The sequence below is a fragment of the Artemia sp. Qi Xiang Cuo genome, chromosome 17 (assembly GCF_049724085.1).
Source record: "Artemia sp. Qi Xiang Cuo chromosome 17, ASM4972408v1, whole genome shotgun sequence".
Taxonomy (NCBI): Eukaryota; Metazoa; Arthropoda; class Branchiopoda; order Anostraca; family Artemiidae; genus Artemia; species Artemia sp. Qi Xiang Cuo.
In genome coordinates this window covers 28345275-28369289 of record NC_142810.1, presented here as the reverse complement: position 1 = coordinate 28369289, position 24015 = coordinate 28345275, and the positions used below count along the sequence as shown (strand labels likewise).

The following is a 24015-nucleotide window of genomic DNA, read 5'->3' as shown; positions in this document are numbered from 1 at the left end:
ATTTATTATTTGAGAAGTTAACTTTAGTATTCGTATTTGACGTGCCTGAAATCATGAATTAGAATATTTAATTGGCTGTTTGGGGATTTTCAGACCTAGGTTTTTAGGTTTTCGTGTGTGTTTGACTTCTGGGGTTTATTATTTGAGAAGTTAACTTTAGTATTTTGTGGTTTTTCGTGCCTGAAATCATAAATTAGAATATTTAATTGGCTGTTTGGGGATTTTCAGACCTAGGTTTTTTAGGTTTTCGTGTGAGTTTGACTCCTGGGGTTTATTATTTTAGAATTTAAGTTTCGTATTTTGTTGTTTTACTTGCCTAAAATCATAAATTAAAATCCTTTATCAACTGTTTAGGGTTTTCAGACCTGAGTTTTCTAGATTTCCGTTGATGATTGACTCCTGGCGTGCATTCTTTGAGAAGTTAGCTTTAGGATTTTGTTTCTTTACGTGTCTTAAATCATGAATAAGAATAGTTAATTACCTGTTTAAGGTTTTCAGACCTAGGTTTTTTAGATTTTTGTTGGTGTTAGGTTCCTGGAGTTTATTATTTGAGAAGTTAACTTTAGTATTTCATAGTTTGACTTGCCTGAAATTATGAATTAGAATATTTAATTGTCTGTTTGGGGATTTTCAGACCTAGGTTTTTTAGATTTTTGCGTGTGTTTGACTCCTGGGGTTTATTATTTGAGAAGTTAACTTTAGTATTTTGTTTTATTACTTTAATGAAATCATGAATTAGAATAGTTAATTAGCTGTTTGGGTTTTCAGACCTATTGTTTTAGATTTTCATGGGCGTTAGGTTCCTGGGATTTATTATTTGAGAAGTTAACTTTAGTATTTTGTATTTGACATGCCTGAAATCATGAATTAGAATATTTAATTGGCTGTATGGCGATTTTCAGACATAGTTTTTTTAGTTTTTCGTGTGTGTTTGACTCATGGGGCTTATTATTTGAGAAGTTAACTTTAGTATTTTGTGGTTTTACGTGCCTGAAATCATAAATTAGAATAGTTAATTACCTGTTTATTGTTTTAAGACATAGTTTTTTTAGATTTTTGTTTGTGTTTGTTTCCTGGAGTTTATTATTTGAGAAGTTAACTTTAGTATTTCATGGTTTGACGGGCCTGAAATCATGAATTAGAATAGTTTATGAACTGTTTGGATTTTCAGACCTTGTCTGTTAGATTTTCGTGGGTTTTAGGTTCCTGGGGTTTATTATTTGAGAAGTTCACTTTAGTATTTCGTGTTTTGACGTGCCTGAAATCATGAATAAGAATAGTTAATTAGCTGTTTGGGTTTTCAGACATAGTTCTTTAGATTTTCATGGGTGTTAGGTTCCTGGGATTTATTATTTGAGAAGTTAAGTGGTTGTTAGGTTCCTGCGATTTATTATTTGAGAAGTTAACTTTAGTATTTCATAGTTTGACTTGCCTGAAATCATGAATTAGAATATTTAATTGGTTGTTATGGGATTTTCAGACATATGTTTTTTAGATTTTTTTGTGTGTTTGGCTCCAGGGGTTTATTATATGAGAAGATAAATTTAGTCTTTTGTGGTTTTACTTGCCTGAAATCATGAATTAGAATAGTTAATTAGCTGTTTAGGTTTTAAGACATAGTTTTTTAGATTTTCATGGGTGTTAGGTTCCTGGGATTTATTATTTGAGAAGTTAAGTGGTGGTTAGGTTCCTGCGATTTATTATTTGAGAAGTTAACTTTAGTATTTCATAGTTTGACTTGCCTGAAATCATGAATTAGAATATTTAATTGGCTGTTTGGGGATTTTCAGACCTAGTTTTTTAGATTTTCGTGTGTGTTAGGTTCCTGGGATTTATTATTTGAGAAGTTAACTTTAGTATTCGTATTTGACGTGCCTGAAATCATGAATTAGAATATTTAATTGGCTGTTTGGGGATTTTCAGACCTAGGTTTTTAGGTTTTCGTGTGTGTTTGACTTCTGGGGTTTATTATTTGAGAAGTTAACTTTAGTATTTTGTGGTTTTTCGTGCCTGAAATCATAAATTAGAATATTTAATTGGCTGTTTGGGGATTTTCAGACCTAGGTTTTTTAGGTTTTCGTGTGCGTTTGACTCCTGGGGTTTATTATTTGAGAAGTTAACTTTAGTATTTTGTGGTTTTACGTGCCTGAAATCATAAATTAGAATATTTAATTAGCTGTTTAGGGTTTTCAGAACTAGGTTTTTTAGATTTTCGTGGATGTTTGACTCCTGGGGTTTATTATTTGAGAAGTTAACTTTAGTATTTTGTGGTTTTACGTGCCTGAAATCATGAATTAGAATAGTTAATTACCTGTTTAGGGTTTTCAGACCTAGTTTTTTTAGATTTTCGTTGGTGTTTGTTTCCTGGGGTTTATTATATGAGAAGTTAACTTGAGTATTTCATAGTTTGACTTGTCTGAAATCATAAATTAGAATTTTTAATTGTCTGTTTTGGGATTTTCAGACCAATGTTTTTTTTAGATTTTCGTGTGTGCTTGGCTCCTGGGGTTTATTATTTGAGAATTTATCTGTAGTATCTTGCGTTTTTACTTACATGGAGTCATTAATTAGAAATTTTAATTAGCTGTTTGTGTTTTCAGACCTTGTGTTATAGATATTCATGGTTGTTAGGTTCCTGGGATTTATTATTTGAGAAGTTAACTTTAGTATTTAGTATTTGACGTGCCTGAAATCATGAATTAGAATATTTAATTGGCTGTTTGGGGATTTTCAGACCTAGGTTTTTGAGGTTTTCGTGTGTGTTTGACTCCTGGGGTTTATTATTTGAGAAGTTAACTTTAGTATTTTGTGGTTTTACGTGCCTGAAATCATGAATTAGAATAGTTAATTACCTGTTTAGGGTTTTCAGACCTAGTTTTTTTAGATTTTCGTTGGTGTTTGTTTCCTGGAGTTTATTATTTGAGAAGTTAACTTTATTATTTCATGGTTTGACGGGCCTGAAATCATGAATTAGAATAGTTAATTAACTGTTTGGGTTTTCAGACATAGTTTTTTAGATTTTCGTGGGTGTTCGGTTCCTGGGCTTTATTATTTGAGAAGTTCACTTTAGTATTTCTTGATTTGACGTGCCTGAAATCATGAAATAGAATAGTTAATTAGCTGTTTGGGTTTTCAGACATAGTTCTTTAGATTTTCATGGGTGTTAGGTTCCTGGGATTTATTATTTGAGAAGTTAAGTGGTTGTTAGGTTCCTGCGATTTATTATTTGAGAAGTTAACTTTAGTATTTCTTAGTTTGACTTGTCTGAAATCGTGAATTAGAATATTTAATTGGCTGTTTGGGGGTTTTCAGACCTATTTTTTTTAGATTTTCGTGTGTGTTTGAATTCTGGGGTGTCTGATTTGAAAAGTTAACTTTATGATTGAGCGGTTTTACTTATCTGAAATTATGAATTAGAATAGTTAATTATATGTTTGGGTTTTCAGACATAGTTTTTTATATTTTCATGGGTGTTAGGTTCCTGGGATTTATTATTTGAGAAGTTAACTTTAGTATTTCATAGTTTGACTTGCCTGAAATCATGAATTAGAATATTTAATTGGCTGTTTGGGGATTTTCAGACCTAGTTTTTTAGATTTTCGTGGGTGTTAGGTTCCTGGGATTTATTATTTGAGAAGTTAACTTTAGTATTTCGTGATTTGACGTGCCTGAAATCATGAATTAGAATAGTTAATTGGCTGTTTGGGGATTTTCAGACCTAGGTTTTTTAGGTTTTCGTGTGTGTTTGACTTCTGGGGTTTATTATTTGAGAAGTTAACTTTAGTATTTTGTGGTTTTTCGTGCCTGAAATCATAAATTAGAATATTTAATTGGCTGTTTGGAGATTTTCAGACCTAGGTTTTTTAGGTTTTCGTGTGCGTTTGACTCCTGGGGTTTATTATTTGAGAAGTTAACTTTAGTATTTTGTGGTTTTACGTGCCTGAAATCATAAATTAGAATATTTAATTAGCTGTTTAGGGTTTTCAGACCTAGGTTTTTTAGATTTTCGTGGTTGTTTGACTCATGGGGTGTATTATTTGAGAAGTTAACTTTAGTATTTTGTGGTTTTACGTGCCTGAAATCATGAATTAGAATAGTTAATTACCTGTTTAGGGTTTTCAGACCTAGTTTTTTTAGATTTTCGTTGGTGTTTGTTTCCTGGAGTTTATTATTTGAGAAGTTAACTTTAGTATTTCGTGATTTGACGTGCCTGAAATCATGAATTAGAATAGTTAATTAGCTGTTTGGGTTTTCAGACATAGTTTTTTAGATTTTCATGGGTGTTAGGTTCCTGGGATTTATTATTTGAGAAGTTAACATTAGTATTTCATGGTTTGACTTGCCTGAAATCATGAATTAGAATATTTAATTGGCTGTTTGGGGATTTTCAGACCTAGGTTTTTTAGGTTTTCGTGGGTGTTTGTTTCCTGGAGTTTATTATTTGAGAAGTTAACTTTAGTATTTTGTGGTTTTACGTGCCTGAAATCATGAATTAGAATAGTTATTTAGCTGTTTGGGTTTTCAGAAGGTTTTTTATTTTTTTAGATTTTATTGGGAGTTAGGTTCCTGGGATTTATTATTTGAGAAGTTAACTTTAGTATTTCATGGTTTGACTTGCCTGAAATCATGAATTAGAATATTTAATTGGCTGTTTGGGGATTTTCAGACCTAGGTTTTTTAGGTTTTCGTGTGTGTCTGACTCCTGGGGTTTATTATTTGAGAAGTTAACTTTAGTATTTTGTGGTTTTACGTGCCTGAAATCATGAATTAAAATAGTTAATTAGCTGTTTGGGTTTTCAGACCTAGTTTTTTAGATTTTTGTGGGCGTTAGGTTACTGGGATTTAATATTTGAGAAGTTAACTTTAGTATTTCATGGTTTGACTTGCCTGAAATCATGAATTAGAATATTTAATTGGCTGTTTGGGGATTTTCAGACCTAGGTTTCTTAAGTTTTCGTGTGTGTCTGACTCCTGGGGTTTATTATTTGAGAAGTTAACTTTAGTATTTTATGGTTTTACGTGCCTGAAATCATGAATTAGAATAGTTAATTACCTGTTTAGGGTTTTTAGACCTAGGTTTTTTTAGATTTTCGTGTGTGTTTGACTCCTGGGGTTTATTATTTGAGAAGTTAACTTTAGTATTTTATGGTTTTACGTGCTTGAAATCATGAATTAGAATAGTTAATGAGTAGTTGAGGGTTGTCAGACCTAGGTTTTTAGATATTCGTTTGTGTTAGTCTCCTCGAGTGTGTTATTTAATAAGTTAAATTTAGTAATTTATGGTCTGACGGTCATGAAATCATAAATTAGAGTAGCTAAGTATCTGTTTGTGTTTTGATACCTATTTTTTTAGATTTTCGTGGGTGTTAGGTTCCTGGGTATTATTATTTGAGAATTTAACTTTAGTATTTCTTGGTTTGACTTGGATGAAATCATGAATTAGAATATTTAATTGGCTGTTTCGGGATTTTCAGACCTAGGTTTTTTAGGTTTTCGTGTATGTTTGACTACCTGGGGTTTATTATTTGAGAAGTTAACTTTAGTATTTTGTGGTTTTACGTGCCTGAAATCATGAATTAGAATATTTAAGTAGCTGTTTAGGGTTTTCAGACCTAGGTTTTTTAGATTTTAGTGGGTGTTTTTTTCCTGGAGTTTCTTATTTGAGAAGTTAACTATAGCATTTCGTGGTTTGACGTGCCTGAAATCATTAATTAGAATATTTAATTAACTGTTTGGGTTTTCAGACCTACGTTTTTTAGATTTTCGTGGGCGTATCTGATGAAATAATTTAGGTCGTATGATCAATTTAATTTATTTTTTAATGCAGTAGTTTGCAGTAAGGACACTCGGTATCCTAAAAGCGTTTAATTAAAACTTTTACCTTGATCATCGATGTTGTTAGCAGAATTTCAAAAGGATCATTTATGAGTTCTGGCGTATCTGATGAAATAATTTAGGTCGTATGATCAATTTAATTTATTTTTTAATGCAGTAGTTTTTCAGTAAGGACACTCGATATTCTAAAAGTCTTTGATTCAAACTTTTACATTGAGCATCGATTTTGTTAGCAGAATTTCAAAAGGATCGTTTATGAGTGCTGGCGTATCTGATGAAATAATTTAGGTCGTATGATAAATTTAATTTTTTTTTTATAATACAGTAGTTTTTCAGTAAGGACACTCGATATCCTAAAAGTGTTTGATTCGAATTTTTACCTTGAGCATCGATATTGTTAGCATAATTTCAGAAGGATTGTTTTTGAGTGCTGGCGTATCTGATGAAATAATTTAGATCGTATCATCAATTTAACTCTTTTTTTTTAATGCAGTAGTTTTTCAGTAAGGACACTCGACAACCTAAAAGTGATTGATTCAAACTTTTACCATGAGTATAGGTTTTGTTAGAAGAATTTCAAAAGGATCGTTTATGAGTGCTGGCGTATCTGATGAAATAATATAGGTCGTATTATATTAGTGGTAGTTTTTTTTTAAGTAAACTCGATGTTTCTCTATGATTCAATCCCAACGTCCCCCTGATCTGAGTGTTGAAAATAATTTCACGACATTATTTTAGTTTTTTTTTTCTTGCCCCAAACTATTTTTTTTATCATGAACCTTTTTGAGATCAATTTGATCAACTGCTTGGTGCACATTAAAAACGAAATTTTTTAGTTAATTAAATATTTTTTTTATATTTCAAAAGAACTTTAAGGGGTTTGAGGGATTTTTTGTGTTCGGCATAGATGAAAGGTCCAATACCTCACTTAAACTAAGAGGTTACATTTTGATATTGTTTGACAATTTACTAAATTTTATGGTTTTCTTTACTTTCAAAATGTTTTTGTCAGTCACCATCTTTAATCATTAACAAACAATAGTGAAGAAAACCAATTTTTACTGTTTATTGACATTAAATTGTTAAGAAGGCTATTATTTCATTTTTAATTCTTATTTTTTTGATTTTATACTGATGAATAATTTAGACACAACTTCAACTAGTTATTTTTTTGTTCAGCATAGACGAAAAGTCCAATACCTCAGTTAAACTATGAGGTTACATTTTGATATTTTTTGACAATTTACTAAATTTTAAGGTTTTCTTTAGTTTCAAAATGTTTTTGTCAGTCACCATCTTTAATCATTCACAAATAATACTGAAGAAAACTGATTTCCACTGTTTATCGACATTAAGTTGTTAAGAAGGATTTTATTTCACTGAAATACGCGTTTACATTTTAATTTTCATGTTTTTGATAATATGTTTATGAAGAATTAAAACACATCTTCAACTAGTTATTTTTTTTGTTCGGTATGGATGAAAGGTCCAATACCTCAGTTAAACTAAGAGGTTACATTTTGACATCGTTTGACAATTTACTAAATTTTAAGGTTTTCTTATGCAAGAGTCGGAACACACACACAAACATACACACATGTTACCAAATTCCACATTATTGCACGGAAATACCAAAATCATAGGTTAGGTTAGCCTATGTACGCGCGCGTACATAGGCTATCCTAACCTATGATTTTGGTGTTTCCGTGCAATAATGTGGAATTTGGTAACATGTGTGTATGTTTGTGTGTGTGTCTGTGTGTGTTTGTGTGTGTGTTCCGACTCTTGCATAAGAAAACCTTAAAATTTAGTAAATTGTCAAACGATGTCAAAATGTAACCTCTTAGTTTAACTGAGGTATTGGACCTTTCATCTATGCCGAACAAAAAAAATAACTAGTTGAAGATGTGTTTAAATTCTTCATCAACATAAAATCAAAAACATGAAAATTAAAATGTAAGTGCGTATTTCAATGAAATAATAGCCTTCTTAACAACTTAATGTCGATAAACAGTGGAAATCAGTTTTCTTCAGTATTGTTTGTGAATGATTAAAGATGGTGACTGACAAAAACATTTTGAAACTAAAGAAAACCTTAAAATTTAGTAAATTGTCAAACAATATCAAAATGTAACCTCTTAGTTTAACTGAGGTATTGGACCTTTCATCTATGCTGAACAAAAAAATAACTAGTTGAAGTTGTGTCTAAATTCTTCATCAATATAAAATCAAAAACATGAAAATTAAAAATAAAATAATAGCCTTCTTAACAATTTAATGTCGATGCACAGTGGAAATTGGTTTTCTTCAGTATTGTTTGTGAATGATTAAAGGTGGTGACTGACAAAAACATTTTGAAAGTAAAGAAAACCTTAAAATTTAGTAAATTGTCAAACAGTATCAAAATTTAACCTCTTAGTTTAAGTGAGGTATTGGACCTTTCACCTATGCCAAACAAAAAAAATCTCTCAAACTCCTCAAAGCTCTTTTAAAAGATACAAAAACTACTTATTTAACACAAAAATTTCGTTTTTAATGGGTATCAAGCAGTTGATCAAATTGATTTCAAAAGGGTTCGTGATAATAAAAAAATAGTTTGGGGCAAGAAAAAAAAACTAAATTAATGTAGTGAAATCATTTTCAAAACTCAGAACTGGGCTTCGCTTGTATTGAATAGTAGAGAAACATCAAATATACTTAAAAAAAACTACCAATAATATAATACGACCTATATTGTTTCATCAGACAAACCGGCACTCATTAACTGTTCTTTTGTAATTCTTCAAACAACACCGATGCTCATTGTAAAATTGCGATCAAACACTTTTAGGTTATCGAGTGTCATTACTGAAAAACTACTTCATTAAAAAAAAAATTAAATTGATAATACGATCTAAATTATTTATTCAGATACGCCAGCACTCATACGCGATCCTTTCGAAATTCTGCTAACAACATCGATGCTCAATGTAAAACTTTGAATCAAACACTTTTAGGATATTAAGTATCCTTACTGAAAAAATTCTGCATTAAAAAAATAAATTAAATTTATCATACGACCTAAATTATTTCATCAGATACGCTAGCACTCATAAACGATCCTTTTGAAATTCTGCTAACAACATCGATGCTCAATGTAAAAGTTTGAATCAAACACTTTTAGGATATCGAGTGTCCTTACCGAAAAACTACTGCATTAAAAAATAAATTAAATTGATCATACGATCTAAATTATTTCATCAGATACGCAAGCACTCATAAATGATTCTTTTGAAATTCTGCTAACAACATCGATGGTCAAGGTAAAAGTTTGAATTAAACACTTTTAGGATATCGAATGTCCTTACTGAAACGCTACTGCATTAAAAAATAGATAAAATTGATCATACGACCTAAATTATTTCATCAGATACGCCCACGAAAATCTAAGAAACGTAGGTCCGAAAACCCAAACAGTTAATTAACTATTTTAATTCATGATTTCAGGCACGTAAAACCACAAAATACTAAAGTTAACTTCTCAAATAATAAACCCCAGGAGTCAAACATACACGAAAACCTAAAAAACCTAGGTCTGAAAATCCCAAACAGCCAATTAAATATTCTAATTCATGATTTCAGCCAAGTTAAACCACGAAATACTAACGTTAACTTCTCAAATAATAAACCCCAGGAGCCTAACACCCACGAAAATCTAAAAAACTAGGTCTGAAAACCCAAACAGCTAATTAACTATTCTAATTCATGATTTCAGGCACGTCAGACCATGAAATACTGAAGTTAACTTCTCAAATAATAAACTCCAGGAAACAAAAACCCACGAAAATCTAAAAAACCTAGGTCTGAAAACCCTAAACTGCTAATTAACTATTCTAATTCATGATTTCAGGCATGTAAAACCACAAAATACTAAAGTTAACTTCTCAAATAATAAACCCCAGGAGTCAAACACACACGAAAATCTATAAAACCTAGGTTTGAAAAACCTAAACTGCTAATTAACTATTCTAATTCACGATTTCATGCACGTAAAACAACAAAATACTAAAGTTAACTTCTCAAATAATAAACCCCAGGAGTCAAACACACACGAAAACCTAAGAAAACCTAGGTCTGAAAATCCCCAAACATCCAATTAAATATTCTAATTCATGATTTCAGGCAAGTAAAACCATTAAATACTAAAGTTAACTTCTCAAATAATAAACCCTAGGAACCTAACACCCAGGAAAATCTAAAAAACTACGTCTTAAAACCCAAACAGCTAATTAACTATTCTAATTCATGATTTCAGGCACGTAAAATCACAAAATATTAAAGTTAACTTCTCAAATAATAAACTCCAGGAAACAAACACCCACGAAAACCTAAAAAACCTAGGTTTGAAAATCCCCAAACAGCCAATTAAATATTCTAACTCATGATTTCAGGCAAGTCAAACCATGAAATACTAAAGTTAACTTCTCAAATAATAAATCCCAGGAATCTAACACACACTAAAATATAATAAACTAGGTCTTAAAACCCAAACAGCTAATTAACTATTCTAATTCATGATTTCAGGCACGTAAAACCACAAAATACTAAAGTTAACTTCTTAAATAATCAACTCTAGGAAACAAACACCCACGAAAACCTAAAAAACCTAGGTCTGAAAATCCCCAAACAGCCAATTAAATATTCTAATTCATGATTTCAGGCAAGTCAAACCATGAAATACTAACGTTAACTTCTCAAATAATAAATTCCAGGAACCTAACACCCATGAAAATCTAAAAAACTATGTCTGAAAACCCAAAAAGATAATTAACTATTCTAATTCATGATTTCAGGCACTTCAAAACACTAAGTACTAAATTTAAATTCTCAAATAATAAATTCCAGGAGCCTAACACTAACTAATACCAAAAAGTATAGATCTGAAAACCCAAACAGCTAATTAGATAATCTAATTCATGATTCCAGGTAAGTCAAACCACGAAATACTAAAATTAACTTCTCAAGTAATTAACTCAAGGAAACAAACACCAAAGAAAATCTAAAAACCCCAGGTCTAAAACATCTAAACAGGTAATTAAATATTATAATTTATGATTTCTGGCACGTAAAAAAACAAAATACTAAAGTTAACTTCTCAAATAATAAACCCCAGGAGTCAAACATAAATGAAAATCTAAAAAACCTAGGTCTGAAAATCCCAAAACAGCCAATTAAATATTCTAATTCATGATTTCAGGCACGTCAAATCATGAAATACTAAAGTTAACTTCTCAAATAATAAACCCCAGGAGTCAAACACACACGAAAATCTAAAAAACCTAGGTCTGAAAACCCAAACAGCTAATTAACTATTCTAATTCATGATTTCAGGCACGTCAAACCATGAAATACTAAAGTTAACTTCTCAAAAAATAAACTCCAGGAAACAAACACCCACGAAAATCTAAAAAACCTAGGTCTGAAAACCCTAAACAGCTAATTAACTATTCTAATTCATGATTTCAGGCACGTAAAACCACAAAATACTAAAGTTAACTTCTCAAATAATAAACCCCAGTAATCAAACACACACTAAAATCTAAAAAACCTAGGTCTGAGAACCCTAAACAGTTATTTAACTATTCTAATTCATGATTTCAGGCACGTAAAACCACAAAATACTAAAGATAACTTCTCAAATAATAAACCCCAGGAGTCAAACACACACGAAAACCTAAGAAACCTAGGTCTGAAAATCCCCAAACATCCAATTAAATATTCTAATTCATGATTTCAGGCAAGTCAAACCATGAAATACTAAAGTTAACTTCTCAAATAATAAATCCCAGGAACCTAACACCCACGAAAATCTAAAAAACTAGGTCTTAAAAACCCAAACAGCTAATTAACTATTCTAATTCATGATTTCAGGCACGTAAAATCACAAAATACTAAAGTTAACTTCTCAAATAATAAACTCCTGGAAAAAAACACCCACGAAAACCTATAAAACCTAGGTCTGAAAATCCCCAAACAGCCAATTAAATATTCTAATTCATGATTTCAGGCAAGTCAAACCATGAAATACTAAAGTTAACTTCTCAAATAATAAATCCCAGGAACCTAACACCCATGAAAATCTAAAAAAGTATGTCTGAAAACCCAAACAGCTAATTAACTATTCTATTTCATGATTTCAGGCACGTCAAACCATTAAATAATAAAGTTAAATTCTCAAATCATAAATCCCATTAGCCTAACACACAAGAAAATCTAAAAAACTATGTCTGAAAACCCAAACAGCTGATTAACTATTCTAATTCATGATTTCAGGCACGTCAAATCACGAAATACTAAAGTTAACTTCTCAAATAATAAACTCCGGGAAACAAACACCAACGAAAATCTAAAAAACCTAGATCTGAAAACCCTAAACAGCTAATTAACTATTCTAATTCATGATTTCAGGCACGTAAAACCATAAAATACTAAAGTTAACTTCTCAAATAATAAACCCCAGGAGTCAAACACACACGAAAAACTAAGAAACCTAGGTATTAAAAACCCCAAACATCCAATTAAATATTCTAATTCATGATTTCAGGCAAGTCAAACCATGAAATACTAAAGTTAACTTCTCAAATAATAAATCCCAGGACCCTAACACCAACGAAAATCTAAAAAACTAGGTCTGAAATCCCAAACAGCTAATTAACTATTCTAATTCATGATTTCAGGCACGTAAAACCACAAAATACTAAAGTTAACTTCTCAAATAATAAACTCCAGGAAACAAACACCCACGAAAACCTAAAAAACCTAGGTCTGAAAAACCCCAAACAGACAAATAAATATACTAATTAATGATTTCAGGCACGTCAAACCATGAAATACTAAAGTTAACTTCTCAAATAATAAATCCCAGGAACCTAACACCCATGAAAATCTAAAAAACTATGTCTGAAAACCCAAACAGCTAATTAACTATTCCAATTCATGATTTCAGGCACGTCAAATCACGAAATACTAAAGTTAACTTCTCGAATAATAAACCCCAGGAACCTAACACCCACGAAAATCTAAAAAACTAGGTCTGAAAACCCAAACAGCTAATTAACTATTCTAATTCATGATTTCAGGCACGTCAAACCATGAAATACTAAAGTTAACTTCTCAAATAATAAACTCCAGGAAACAAACACCAACGAAAATCTAAAAAACCTAGGTCTGAAAACCCTAAAAAGGTAATTAACTATTCTAATTCATGATTTCAGGCACGTAAAACCACAAAATACTAAGGTTAACTTCTCAAATAATCAACCCCAGGAGTCAAACATCCACGAAAATCTAAAAAACCTATTTCTGAAAACCATAAACAGCTAATTAAATATTCTAATTTATGATTTAATGCACGTAAAACCACAAAATACTAAAGTTAACTTCTCAAATAATAAACCCCAGGAGTCAAACACACACGAAAACCTAAAAAACCTAGGTCTGAAAATCCCCAAACAGACAATTAAATATTCTAATTCATGATTTCAGGCACGTCAAATACGAATACTAAAGTTAACTTCTCAAATAATAAATCCCAGGAACCTAACACACACGAAAATCTAAAAAACTAGGTCTGAAAACCCAAACAGCTAATTAACTATTCTAATTCAGGATTTCAGGCACGTAAAACCACAAAATACTAAATTTAACTTCTCAAATAATAAACCTCAGGAGTCAAACACAGACAAAAATCTAAGAAACATAGGTCTGAAAATCCCCAAATAGCCAATTAAATATTCTAATTCATGATTTCAGACAAGTCAAACTATGAAATACTAAAGTTAACTTCTCAAATAATAAATCCCAGGAACATAACACCCACTTAACTTCTCAAATAATAAATCCCAGGAACCTAAAACCCATGAAAATCTAAAAAACTATGTCTGAAAACCCAAACAGCTAATTAACTATTCTAATTCATGATTTCAGGCACGTCAAATCACGAAATACTAAAGTTAACTTCTCAAATAATAAACCCCAGGAACCTAACACCCACGAAAATCTAAAAAACTAGGTCTGAAAACCTAAACAGCTAATTAACTATTCTAATTCATGATTTCAGGCACGTCAAACAATGAAATACTAAAGTTAACTTTTCAAATAATAAACTCCAGGAAACAAACACCAACGAAAATCTAAAAAACCTAGGTCTGATAACCCTAAACAGGTAATTAACTATTCTAATTCATGATATCAGGCACGTAAAACCACAAAATACTAAAGTTAACTTCTCAAATAATAAACCCCAGGAGTCAAACATCCACGAAAATCTAAAAAACCTAGGTCTGAAAACCCTTAACAGCTAATTAAATATTCTAATTTATGATTTCAGGCACGTAAAACCACAAAATACTAAAGTTAACTTCTCAAATAATAAACCCCAGGAGTCAAACACACACGAAAACCTAATAAACCTAGGTCTGAAAATCCCCAAACAGCCAATTAAATATTCTAATTCATGATTTCAGGCACGTCAAATACGAAATACTAAAGTTAACTTCTCAAATAATAAATCCCAGGAACCTAACACCCACGAAAATCTACAAAAACTAGGTCTGAAAACCCAAACAGCTAATTAACTATTCTAATTCATGATTTCAGGCACGTAAAACCACAAAATACTAAAGTTAACTTCTTAAATAATAAACCCCAGGAGTCAAACACACACGAAAATCTAAAAAACCTAGGACTGAAAATCCCAAAACAGCCAATTAAATATTCTAATTCATGATTTCAGGCAAGTCAAACAATGAAATACTAAAGTTAACGTCTCAAATAATAAACCCAGGGAACCAAACACCCACTAAAATCTAAGAAACTAGGTCTGAAAACCCTAACAGCTAATTAACTATTCTAATTCATGATTTAAGGCACGTCAAATCATGAAATACTAAGTTAACTTTTCAAATAATAAACCCCGGGAACCAAACACCCACGAAAATCTAAAATACGTAGGTCTGAAAACCCAACTTGGACTTGCAAACACCAACCCGGACATACAAACAAAAAGAATCAGACATGTAAACAGAGAAAGACAGGCAATTTAGACATTCAAACCATCAAAGACAAATTCTTCGACTTGCAAACATCAGCCCAGGCCTTCCCCTTGAGGTAGATCCCGTTTATTTTCGATTCTGAGCATTTTTAGTTTTCCCTCCTAAATTAACCCCCCCCCCTCCCCTGCCCTCAGAAATGGGGTGGGGGAACCAATGGCTTCTGAACCTTCCCCCTTGATGCAGATTCCCTTTTATTTTCGAGTCCGAGTATTTTTGGTTTTCCCTCCAAAATTGACCCTCTCCCTCTCCTGCCCCTCAGAATTGGAGGAATGAAGGGCCTCTGAGCCTTGCCCATGAGACAGATCCCGTTTATTATCGATTCTGAGTATTTTTGGTTTTCCCTCTGAAACTGACTCCCCCTCCCCCTCCCTACCCTCAGAAATTTGGGAACGAAGGGCCTCCGAGCCATCCCTTTGAGGCAGATCTCATTTATTTTCGATTATGAGTATTTTTGGTTTTCCCTCCAAAGTTGACCTCCCCCTCCCCTGCCCTCAGAAATGGGGGAACGAAGGGCCTCTGAGCCTTCCCCTTGAGGCAGATCTCATTTATTTTTTATTCTGAGTATTTTTGGTTTTCCCTCCAAAATTGACCCCCCACCTCTCCTGTCCCTCAGAAATGGAGGAACGAAGGGTCTTTGAGCTGTCCCCATGAGGCAGATCCTGTTTATTTTCGAGTCTGAGTATTTTTGGTTTTCCCTCGAAAATTGAATCCTCCTCTCCCTGCCCTCAGAAATGAGGGAACAAAGGGAACATTAGATAATATTTTAAATTGACAATACTTATCAAGCATAAATTTTTTATTATGAGGACCATATTGGGATGGTAAATCTAGTTCAAGTCACAATGTCTTTCTATCATCGTGGCAGCTAAACAAGACACGCGGGTTTTCTGACACGCATTTACCCTAAAAGACATGTATATCATGAAGTAGAAATCTAGTCTACGTAAATTATGTCAGAAAACTTGTCCTTCATAACATATTATGTAATTTCCAACTAGCACAAGATGGAACATAAAGTAGTAGAAGTATAAGGCCATGTGAGAGGAGTAATATATATCTATATATATATATATATATATATATATATATATATATATATATATATATATATATATATATATATATATATATATATATATATATATATATATATATATATATATATATATATATATATATATATATATATATTTCACAGATGATTAAGAGGCTTTTATAAACAAAACCGAAAAAAACCTATTTGCTTTAAATTATATTACTACGACCAAACTCTCAAAACATTCTTGACTACATTATACATTGCCAAGTTTAAAAAACCTTGACTTTAGTGTGTCAACTTATAAAATATTCACTCGTGAGTGTAGTGTCTCAGGCATGGCTTTTCCTTGCGCAATTCAATGTATTTTTACATGTATTTTTAGAAGCTTTATATAACTTACTACTGACAGCCTAGCCAAGTTCGTTTGAATACCGTTTAAACATTTTTGTCGGCTTTTCAAAAGCTGAAAAATTTGGCTAAGTTTTCATAAATACACTTTGTATTAACCGTCTAAATGGCCATACTGGCCTTGCGTTTTTCCATCGATATCTAGAACGATATTTCACTTCTTTAAATAGTTTCTCAGAGAATTCGTGAGACAGATCGACTGGCAATACAGAATAGAAGAAAATAAGAGAATGACAGAAATTAAAACAGCAATTGAAATGAGAAGACATGGCCTTTTGGGGGTTTTAAATATAGAAATTAAATTAGAACGGATGCACCATCAAGGACGTCGGTCGATAACAATCAGGAGAAAAACGTACCTTAGCAAGAATAAGAAATATGACTATCCATGAGAACAAAAGGCAAAGTGTGAGTCTCCATTCAGGGGCTCCAATACCATTGTCAATATTTTCAATCTGCTGCAGAACGTTTCGTCTAATAATAAGAAAAAGAAACTAATCAGGGACTTTCACCTCAACCATTTAGAGGCAAATATTACATTCAAAAAGAAGGTTCATTGGAAGTGTTGAGTTTAAGGGCAAATTCTCTAGTGTAAATAGCACTTGTGTAGGAAAGAAAATATTATTTTTGTATTAGGCTTAAACAATGTAATGAAATATACTTACAAATACCGCAGTAAAACCTTGATGAATAAACATAAAATTTGGCCCAGCTAACGAACAGATAATTGTAATCAGTTTAATACTCAAGAGTCGTAACTTGACTTACTGTGTTTAAAATTGTTTTCCTAGGGGGGATATCCTAGCAGCAAAATTAAAAAGCTAAGAAACAATACTCTAACAAAAAGAATAGCCACACTTTGTTCTATCTTTCCTTTTTTTTATCATAGACGCTGTATATGATGCACCAATACAGATAACGTCTATATATATATATATATATATATATATATATATATATATATATATATATATATATATATATATATATATATATATATATATATATATATATATATATATATATATATATATATATATATATATATATATATATATATATATATATATATATATATATATATATATATATATATATATATATATATATATATATATATATATATATATATATATATATATATATATATATATATATATATATATATATATATATATATATGTATATATGTTCGAAATTCGGGGATGTCGATATCCACCGGTGAATGTCCGAATTACCTTTTCTTTCTCTTTGGATTTTGCCAGTCAACTTTTTCAATTTAATGCAAGGTTTGATGATGACAGGTTAGATTAGATTGGGCTAGGGTAGCATAGGTTAGGTTTTTAACCCATTTATGATATTTAGAACCAAATTTAACCTAACCTAATCTAAGATAACCTAACCTAACCTAACTTTAACTTTTATCATCATAGCTTGCATAAGACTGAAAAAGCTGACTCGCAAAGCTAATTGAATCTAAGCAGAGAAAAAGGAATTTCGGACATTCACCGGCGAATATTGACATTAACCAGATTTCGGACATTCACGGTAACATACATGTATTATACGGGTAAAATTTTTGTTTCGTGTGGTTTAGTTTGGTTTTAGTGTTTTGCCTAAGTTTTGACTTTGTTCTTACTTCAGCTGGAAAACTTTTTGTTTATTTGCTGTCAATGATCCAGTTAGGCCAAATTTATATTGTTGACAATTTTGTGAATTTCCACACAACAGCCAAAAATAGGTCATCAAGCAATGCTTCCTCTAAATTTATTTCAACACGTAAAAAATAAAATTAGCTGTACTCTTAGATTTAAAAGTGTTATTCACCCTTTAAAACTGGCTAAGCCACTTTTACTTTTAAAATAGGTTTCGCTCGCTCTGCAGAAGTTCAAAACCCATATTAAGAAGTTCAAAATAAAAAAAAAAAAAAAATGTTGATGCCAAATCTTTTTCAAATTGCATGTCCGGCATTGTACTTGACAGCATGAAATGGTAGGAAAGCATTTTTTAATAGAGTATTATTAATAGCTTTGACAAGTCACAAAGGTGTTAATTACGGTATTTAGTTAAATTGTAAACTATCTACAACTTAAATTATGGTAACATATTTAAATTAGGGTATTTAGTCAAATTGTATCTACGAGCTAAATTATGGTACCTGGTCGATTTTATCTAATGCAAAGTTCTTCATCGTCTCAACCTAAAATCCCACATACTTCGTTTTTTAGAAGTACGAGTTGAAAGAAAAGTATTTCCATCCGGAAGACGGCAGACGATTTGCAAAAACAGACACTTCGAATGCGAAAAAACTCAAAGGAAGAAAAAGCAAAGCAAAATTTCAAAATAAATACATTTATTTATCTGTGATATAAAGCTCTAGATGTCAAACAAATGCAATAGATTTTTCCATATTCATTTTTGGTTTTCCATGTGAGTTTTTTCTTGTGCATGAAAAAAAAAATCGGTTACAAGTTTTTGTGCAATCATCTTTCAACAAATATTCGGCATTCCACTAAACTACAAAGGTATCCCAAAATGCAGTATTTCTAGCCTTTGTACAGCAAGACCGTATCATGGGGGGGGGGGGCTTCGGGGTTTGAACCGCCCCTCTGGAAATGTTTGTCAGGCTCGTAAAAACGCAACAAAAATGCATATTAAAAAAATTGATTTATTTTTTTTATTTTTTTTGTAAACCTCCCCCCCCCACTAGAAAATCCTGAATACAGCCTTGCTAGACAATGATCACCCTCAATGATCAATGAATTTGACTTACAGATTTGGCTTCACCGCCACACTCTCACGATTGTGAGGATTTGTAATGTAAAACATTACAGTAAAAGATACAATTTATTTCCTATCTGCCTTGTAAAATATATACTTTATAATTATAGTACATTTTCTTAAATAATTAAACATCCTATGGTAACGAATTTAAGAAAGGAGCGACTCTTAAAAAAAACCTAAATTCAAAAAAAAAATTATAACAATTTGTTTTGGTCTTACATACGGAAAATTCATTCAAATTTTAAGCTACCAGCCGAAGCTATTAGCCCTAGAAAATCTGTCTAATTTTCGAAAACGCGGTAAAATACCCCCCAAAAGGGGGAGGCAATGTTACAAAAAATACCAGTGGACCAAGTTTTGCTCGGTGATGTGAATTTGAGACCTAAAAAGGAGTACAGTGTATCCCCATCCCCGAAGAAAATGTGTACCCCCATACCCTGAATCAGACAAGGAAAAACTCTTCTGTGCAATGTTTCTAATTTAGTATTTTAGAGCAAATATATAAATGTGAAGGTATTTTTCATACTCTTGAGGTCAATTCCCCTCTCCAATGACAAATCATCCCTAACCCTACGGAAATTTAAACTCAGAAGGCATTGACTCTGCATTCACCCAAATTTAGTTTTGTGCTTCAGACACAAAACTAAACTTATCACACGCCTCGCTACGGACGAATTACCCTCGCTGCCTGTCAAAATGATTTAATGGATACTATACGCTAGGGTTAATATTCAACAATAGGCTTCTTATTACTTTATACAGTATTTTAAAGATTTGCAAACTAAACTTGCGGAGCTTACGTTTCAGGATGTGCAGACGAAAATTTGCACTTTTTGATATAAGCACTGAATGTCCTCATATATTGGACAACACAGGTTTTTTTTCAATGTTTACAAACGTTGAAATGAATCGTCGATTATTCATGCAGTGCATATACTTCCTGCTATAAAAGTTCCCGATCTGCCAGATTTGCTATTTGTTTGTGTAATTTCCAATCATTCGCAAAAAGCTTAACAATTAAATTTTGAATAACAGCTGGAAGGTCATTTATAAATACACAAAACAGAATGGGAGCTAAACAGCTCCCTTGAGGAACTCCGCTTTCTACCTGAATTGGTGACGAGGCATTACTACGTAATATAACTCTTTGTGTTCTTAAAGACTTCCAGTAAGGATTTCCTACTCTTTTAGGTAAAGATTCTGAGATAGTCAATTGATTTAGAATTATCAAAGAATTATATTTTAGGCTTCTGAGTTTCAGAGGTTAGAATACCACGCCGTGGCGCATTCATTCCTAAAGATGCACGTGGTCCATTTAAAATAAACAGTTAACATACAAAGCGATTTTAAAGCTTAATTCAACTGAGATGAGTCATTTAAGGCTTCATAAAATTGTGTACTGTGGTGTATTATTATGCATCACCTATTATCGAATATGGAGGAGATCAAGTGGATCTTTCTGTGTGTGGGGTGGGTGTGGGAGCTGCTTGAAGCATTAAAAAGTGCATTCTTTTATCCAAGTCTCCTAACTTTCAGTGATCCTTCAGATATAGAATCAGGTGTAGTGGGGGTAGAATTCAATTCCTAATATTCCTTCATTCCAAGGAATATTCTTGGACCAAGCGTGCAATATAAGTGCTGCAGGGTAATAGCTCCTCTCTTATTGCAGATATATCTTAAACAATTAAATTAAAATAAATACTATATTCATATACTTTTCTGTACAAAAGGGGGACAGTCTTCGAAGTGAATGTCGCATGGATTTTTTCATGGGGGGGGGGGCAATTACTACCAGGAGTTTTGTTTTTACCAAGATCTAAATTGGAATATTTTCTCATTTTTCCACTTTTATACTTTTTATAGGTCTTTTATCTTCTCATAGTGGAGGGTACCCCCCCCCCCTGCCGGCGTCTACGGGCCAAATCACTACAAAAATATTTGTCTGAATAAACCCCTAGAAGACTTTGAAAATGACTAGCACAAAATTTGTTTGTGTTATTTTGTATGTATCCCCCTTCCCGAAAACCCCTGTTCAGGTGCCTTTGTAGATACTAACATATTATTGTTGTCATCTAAGGCACTTAAAAACTAATGTTGCTTACCTAAAATATTGGTCAGTTGGACTCTCTGATTTCCCAAACATGGACGAATTTGTCAAGTTCATGCTTGAATCGGCGCATTTCTCGTCTGCCCAAGCCGGGTCACAATAGGCCCAAGGCAGTGGGTCTTGAAATGATGCGATGAAATAAAAGGAAACCAGTGCCATTAAGCTTGTATAGTAGGTTACAACACACCAGGTGGCAAACGCCTGGCCGTAACCAATTCCTGAAAGAAATCTGGTATTACTGAGCATCGGTACACCTTTTGTGTACTTGGTTGGCAAAAGGATTGGTGGTGTAGCTAATGAGAATTCTTGGGTAGACTTAGCCCCTCAACCTACGCAGCTATGAAATTCGCACTGTTTTAATAACAGGTAGGATAAATGTGGCGACTGAATAAATTGTAGAGTGAATCTGGCAATCTGTTATTAAAAAAAGTAAAAGGATACAATCAAAGTATCGTAAAGCTGAGGAATTTGAAGACTCAGACCTGTAGAACCAAATAAGTTTAATAGTCTTATTCGGGGAGAAAATAGATGGCACGATTAGCGAGCGGAACAGAGAAACCTAAGTAGAAATAAAATAAAAAAATGGAATAAAAAACATAATATTCTAAAAATATCACACTGAAAAGAAGATGTTATATGGGACAATAAACTGTATTCTGAAAAAAATTTAGAGAAAGAGCGTATGTTCTCTAAATAGCTGATTTCATAAGAATAATCCCAAGATGTTAAAAAAATTGTAACATGTTTGATTGTACCCAAAAATAAAGATTGTATAGGAGACTTATAACCAATCCGGGAACCCAACACATAATAAGACATGGACTAATTTAACACAAGCCTGTTTTTCTTGCACCAGCCAGAAATAAGACTTAAGCATTAGCATTGATTCATATTGACAAAACTTAATTTAAAGTTAAATAAATTATGGTTCTATTATGTATCTCATATAAATTTGTTTTTAAAGTTAGTTTTTGTTAAAGCAGGTGACCGATGAACGGAAGGAAACTAAAAAAAATGGATTGGGTGAGAAGATTATCTCATGGCAAGTACAACAAAGGAACCTCGCCCTCATAATTAAAATAAAATTTAAATTGATTGTTGACATACCTTTAACAATTGGTGCTACTTCCCAGATTTTTACGGAGCCATAACTAGAGAACTGGCCCATTGCCATTTCCAAGAAATAGAGCGGTTTCCCAATAAAGTAGAGAACGACCAAATAAGGAATTAGAAATGCTCCACCTCCATTTTCATAGGCTGTAAATGGAAACCTCCAGATGTTCCCTAATCCAACAGACATGGAAATGCAGGACATCAAGAACTCCACTGGATTTCCCCATGTCGCTCTTTCTTCGCCTTCTTCGACATCCAACTTGTATGAGCTCTATAATAATAAAATCCACTCATTAAAAATACTAAGGAATATCAGTATAGTCTTAATCATCGATTATCTATAGTACTGACTCGAGTGGATGCATTGGATGCATTTTAGGGGATTTAGTTTATTTTGGCAACCCTGGAGGTATGAACAACCACGTGTTGTGCAACCCTGCAAAAAATTCAAAATGAAAGAGCAAAGATTCAAGAGTAAGGTTTTTTTCTGAAAAGAACCAAACCGTCACAACGTCACAAGATTTTAGTCTGTTTGCATATTTTTAGACTCCTAGAGGAGAAGTGGGAACAGATACTCTGTTTTGTTTTTTTCTTCTCATCTGTGGATGTCTATGGTCAAATGAAACAGCCCAGGAAAGGCTTAATATTTCAAAGCCTAATGTTTTATACAGTTAAAATCTAGATTCCCCCCCCCCGGATTTGCCGCTAGTCTTTTTCATTGCTACATCACAATGTTTTAGATGATTTTTGAATATTCTTCTGAAGGAGACGACAGAGAAACTTTTGGGTTAACACTCCCAGGAGAATCTGTCAAATCGAAGTAATGTACTCTAATTGGACCGATCGTTGTGCCTATGAGTCGGTCTTATCGGTTAGACAGCCGGAGAAGGGGGTGCAATGCGGGAAAGCTCTTAAGAAGAAGAAGAATTTATGTCCTTGTAGAAAACAGCAATCTACGCTACATAAAATCTTTCACTAACAGACTGGAGAGAGTCATGGGTGAACGACTCAACATGTCCTATTAGACCTGTTCTGGATCTTTGTAAGTGGTGCCAACAACGGTTTCGGAGCACCAGCATACAGCAGGCATCCAAAATCGGCGATGGATCTAATGCAAGACTTATAAAGTGGGATGATTGAACTGAGTCATAAATAGTTTTTGCAGCGAAGAGTGATCTCCAGCTTACTCTGACAGGAGGGTCTTCCCCGATCAAGGTGGGCTTTCCAAAAAAGATCTGTGGAGGTGTTATTGTTTTAATTAAACAGCCACTTTGTTTCAGAAGTTGTTCTTATAAAATTGGGACACAAAGTCAAACTTTAGCGTAAAGAGTAAGGTATTGAGGAGGGGGTAACCCTTCTCATATACATAATAATAATTATTATTATTATTCATTTATTGCCCGTCAAAAAAGGTACAAAAGGTACAGTAGACGGAGTAATCACTAAAAAAAACAAAAAGAAAAAAAAAGAAGAAAAAGAAGGACACAAACACACATTGAAATTTCAAATACATGACAAAAAAATGATGCTAACGAAAGGATGATACAAATTTCTTTTAAAACGGGAGAGAGATTTGTTAATACTAATAATTACATGCATTACATTAATACAAAAAAAAACTATTGTGAACAAATTGG

At 32.4% G+C, this 24015-nt stretch overlaps 1 protein-coding gene across 1 annotated transcript in view; it reads right to left on the bottom strand.

Moving 5' to 3' along the window:
- LOC148942070 (sodium-dependent nutrient amino acid transporter 1-like) overlaps positions 1-24015 on the bottom strand; it is a 91842-nt gene that overhangs the window by 26272 nt on the left and 41555 nt on the right. The window contains exons 3-5 of the mRNA XM_089103226.1: positions 22373-22649; positions 21261-21483; positions 16734-16848 (exon numbers count right to left, since the gene is read on the bottom strand). Coding sequence (XP_088959352.1) covers positions 16734-16848; positions 21261-21483; positions 22373-22649 — 615 coding nt within the window. The remainder of the gene's footprint in view (positions 1-16733; positions 16849-21260; positions 21484-22372; positions 22650-24015) is intronic.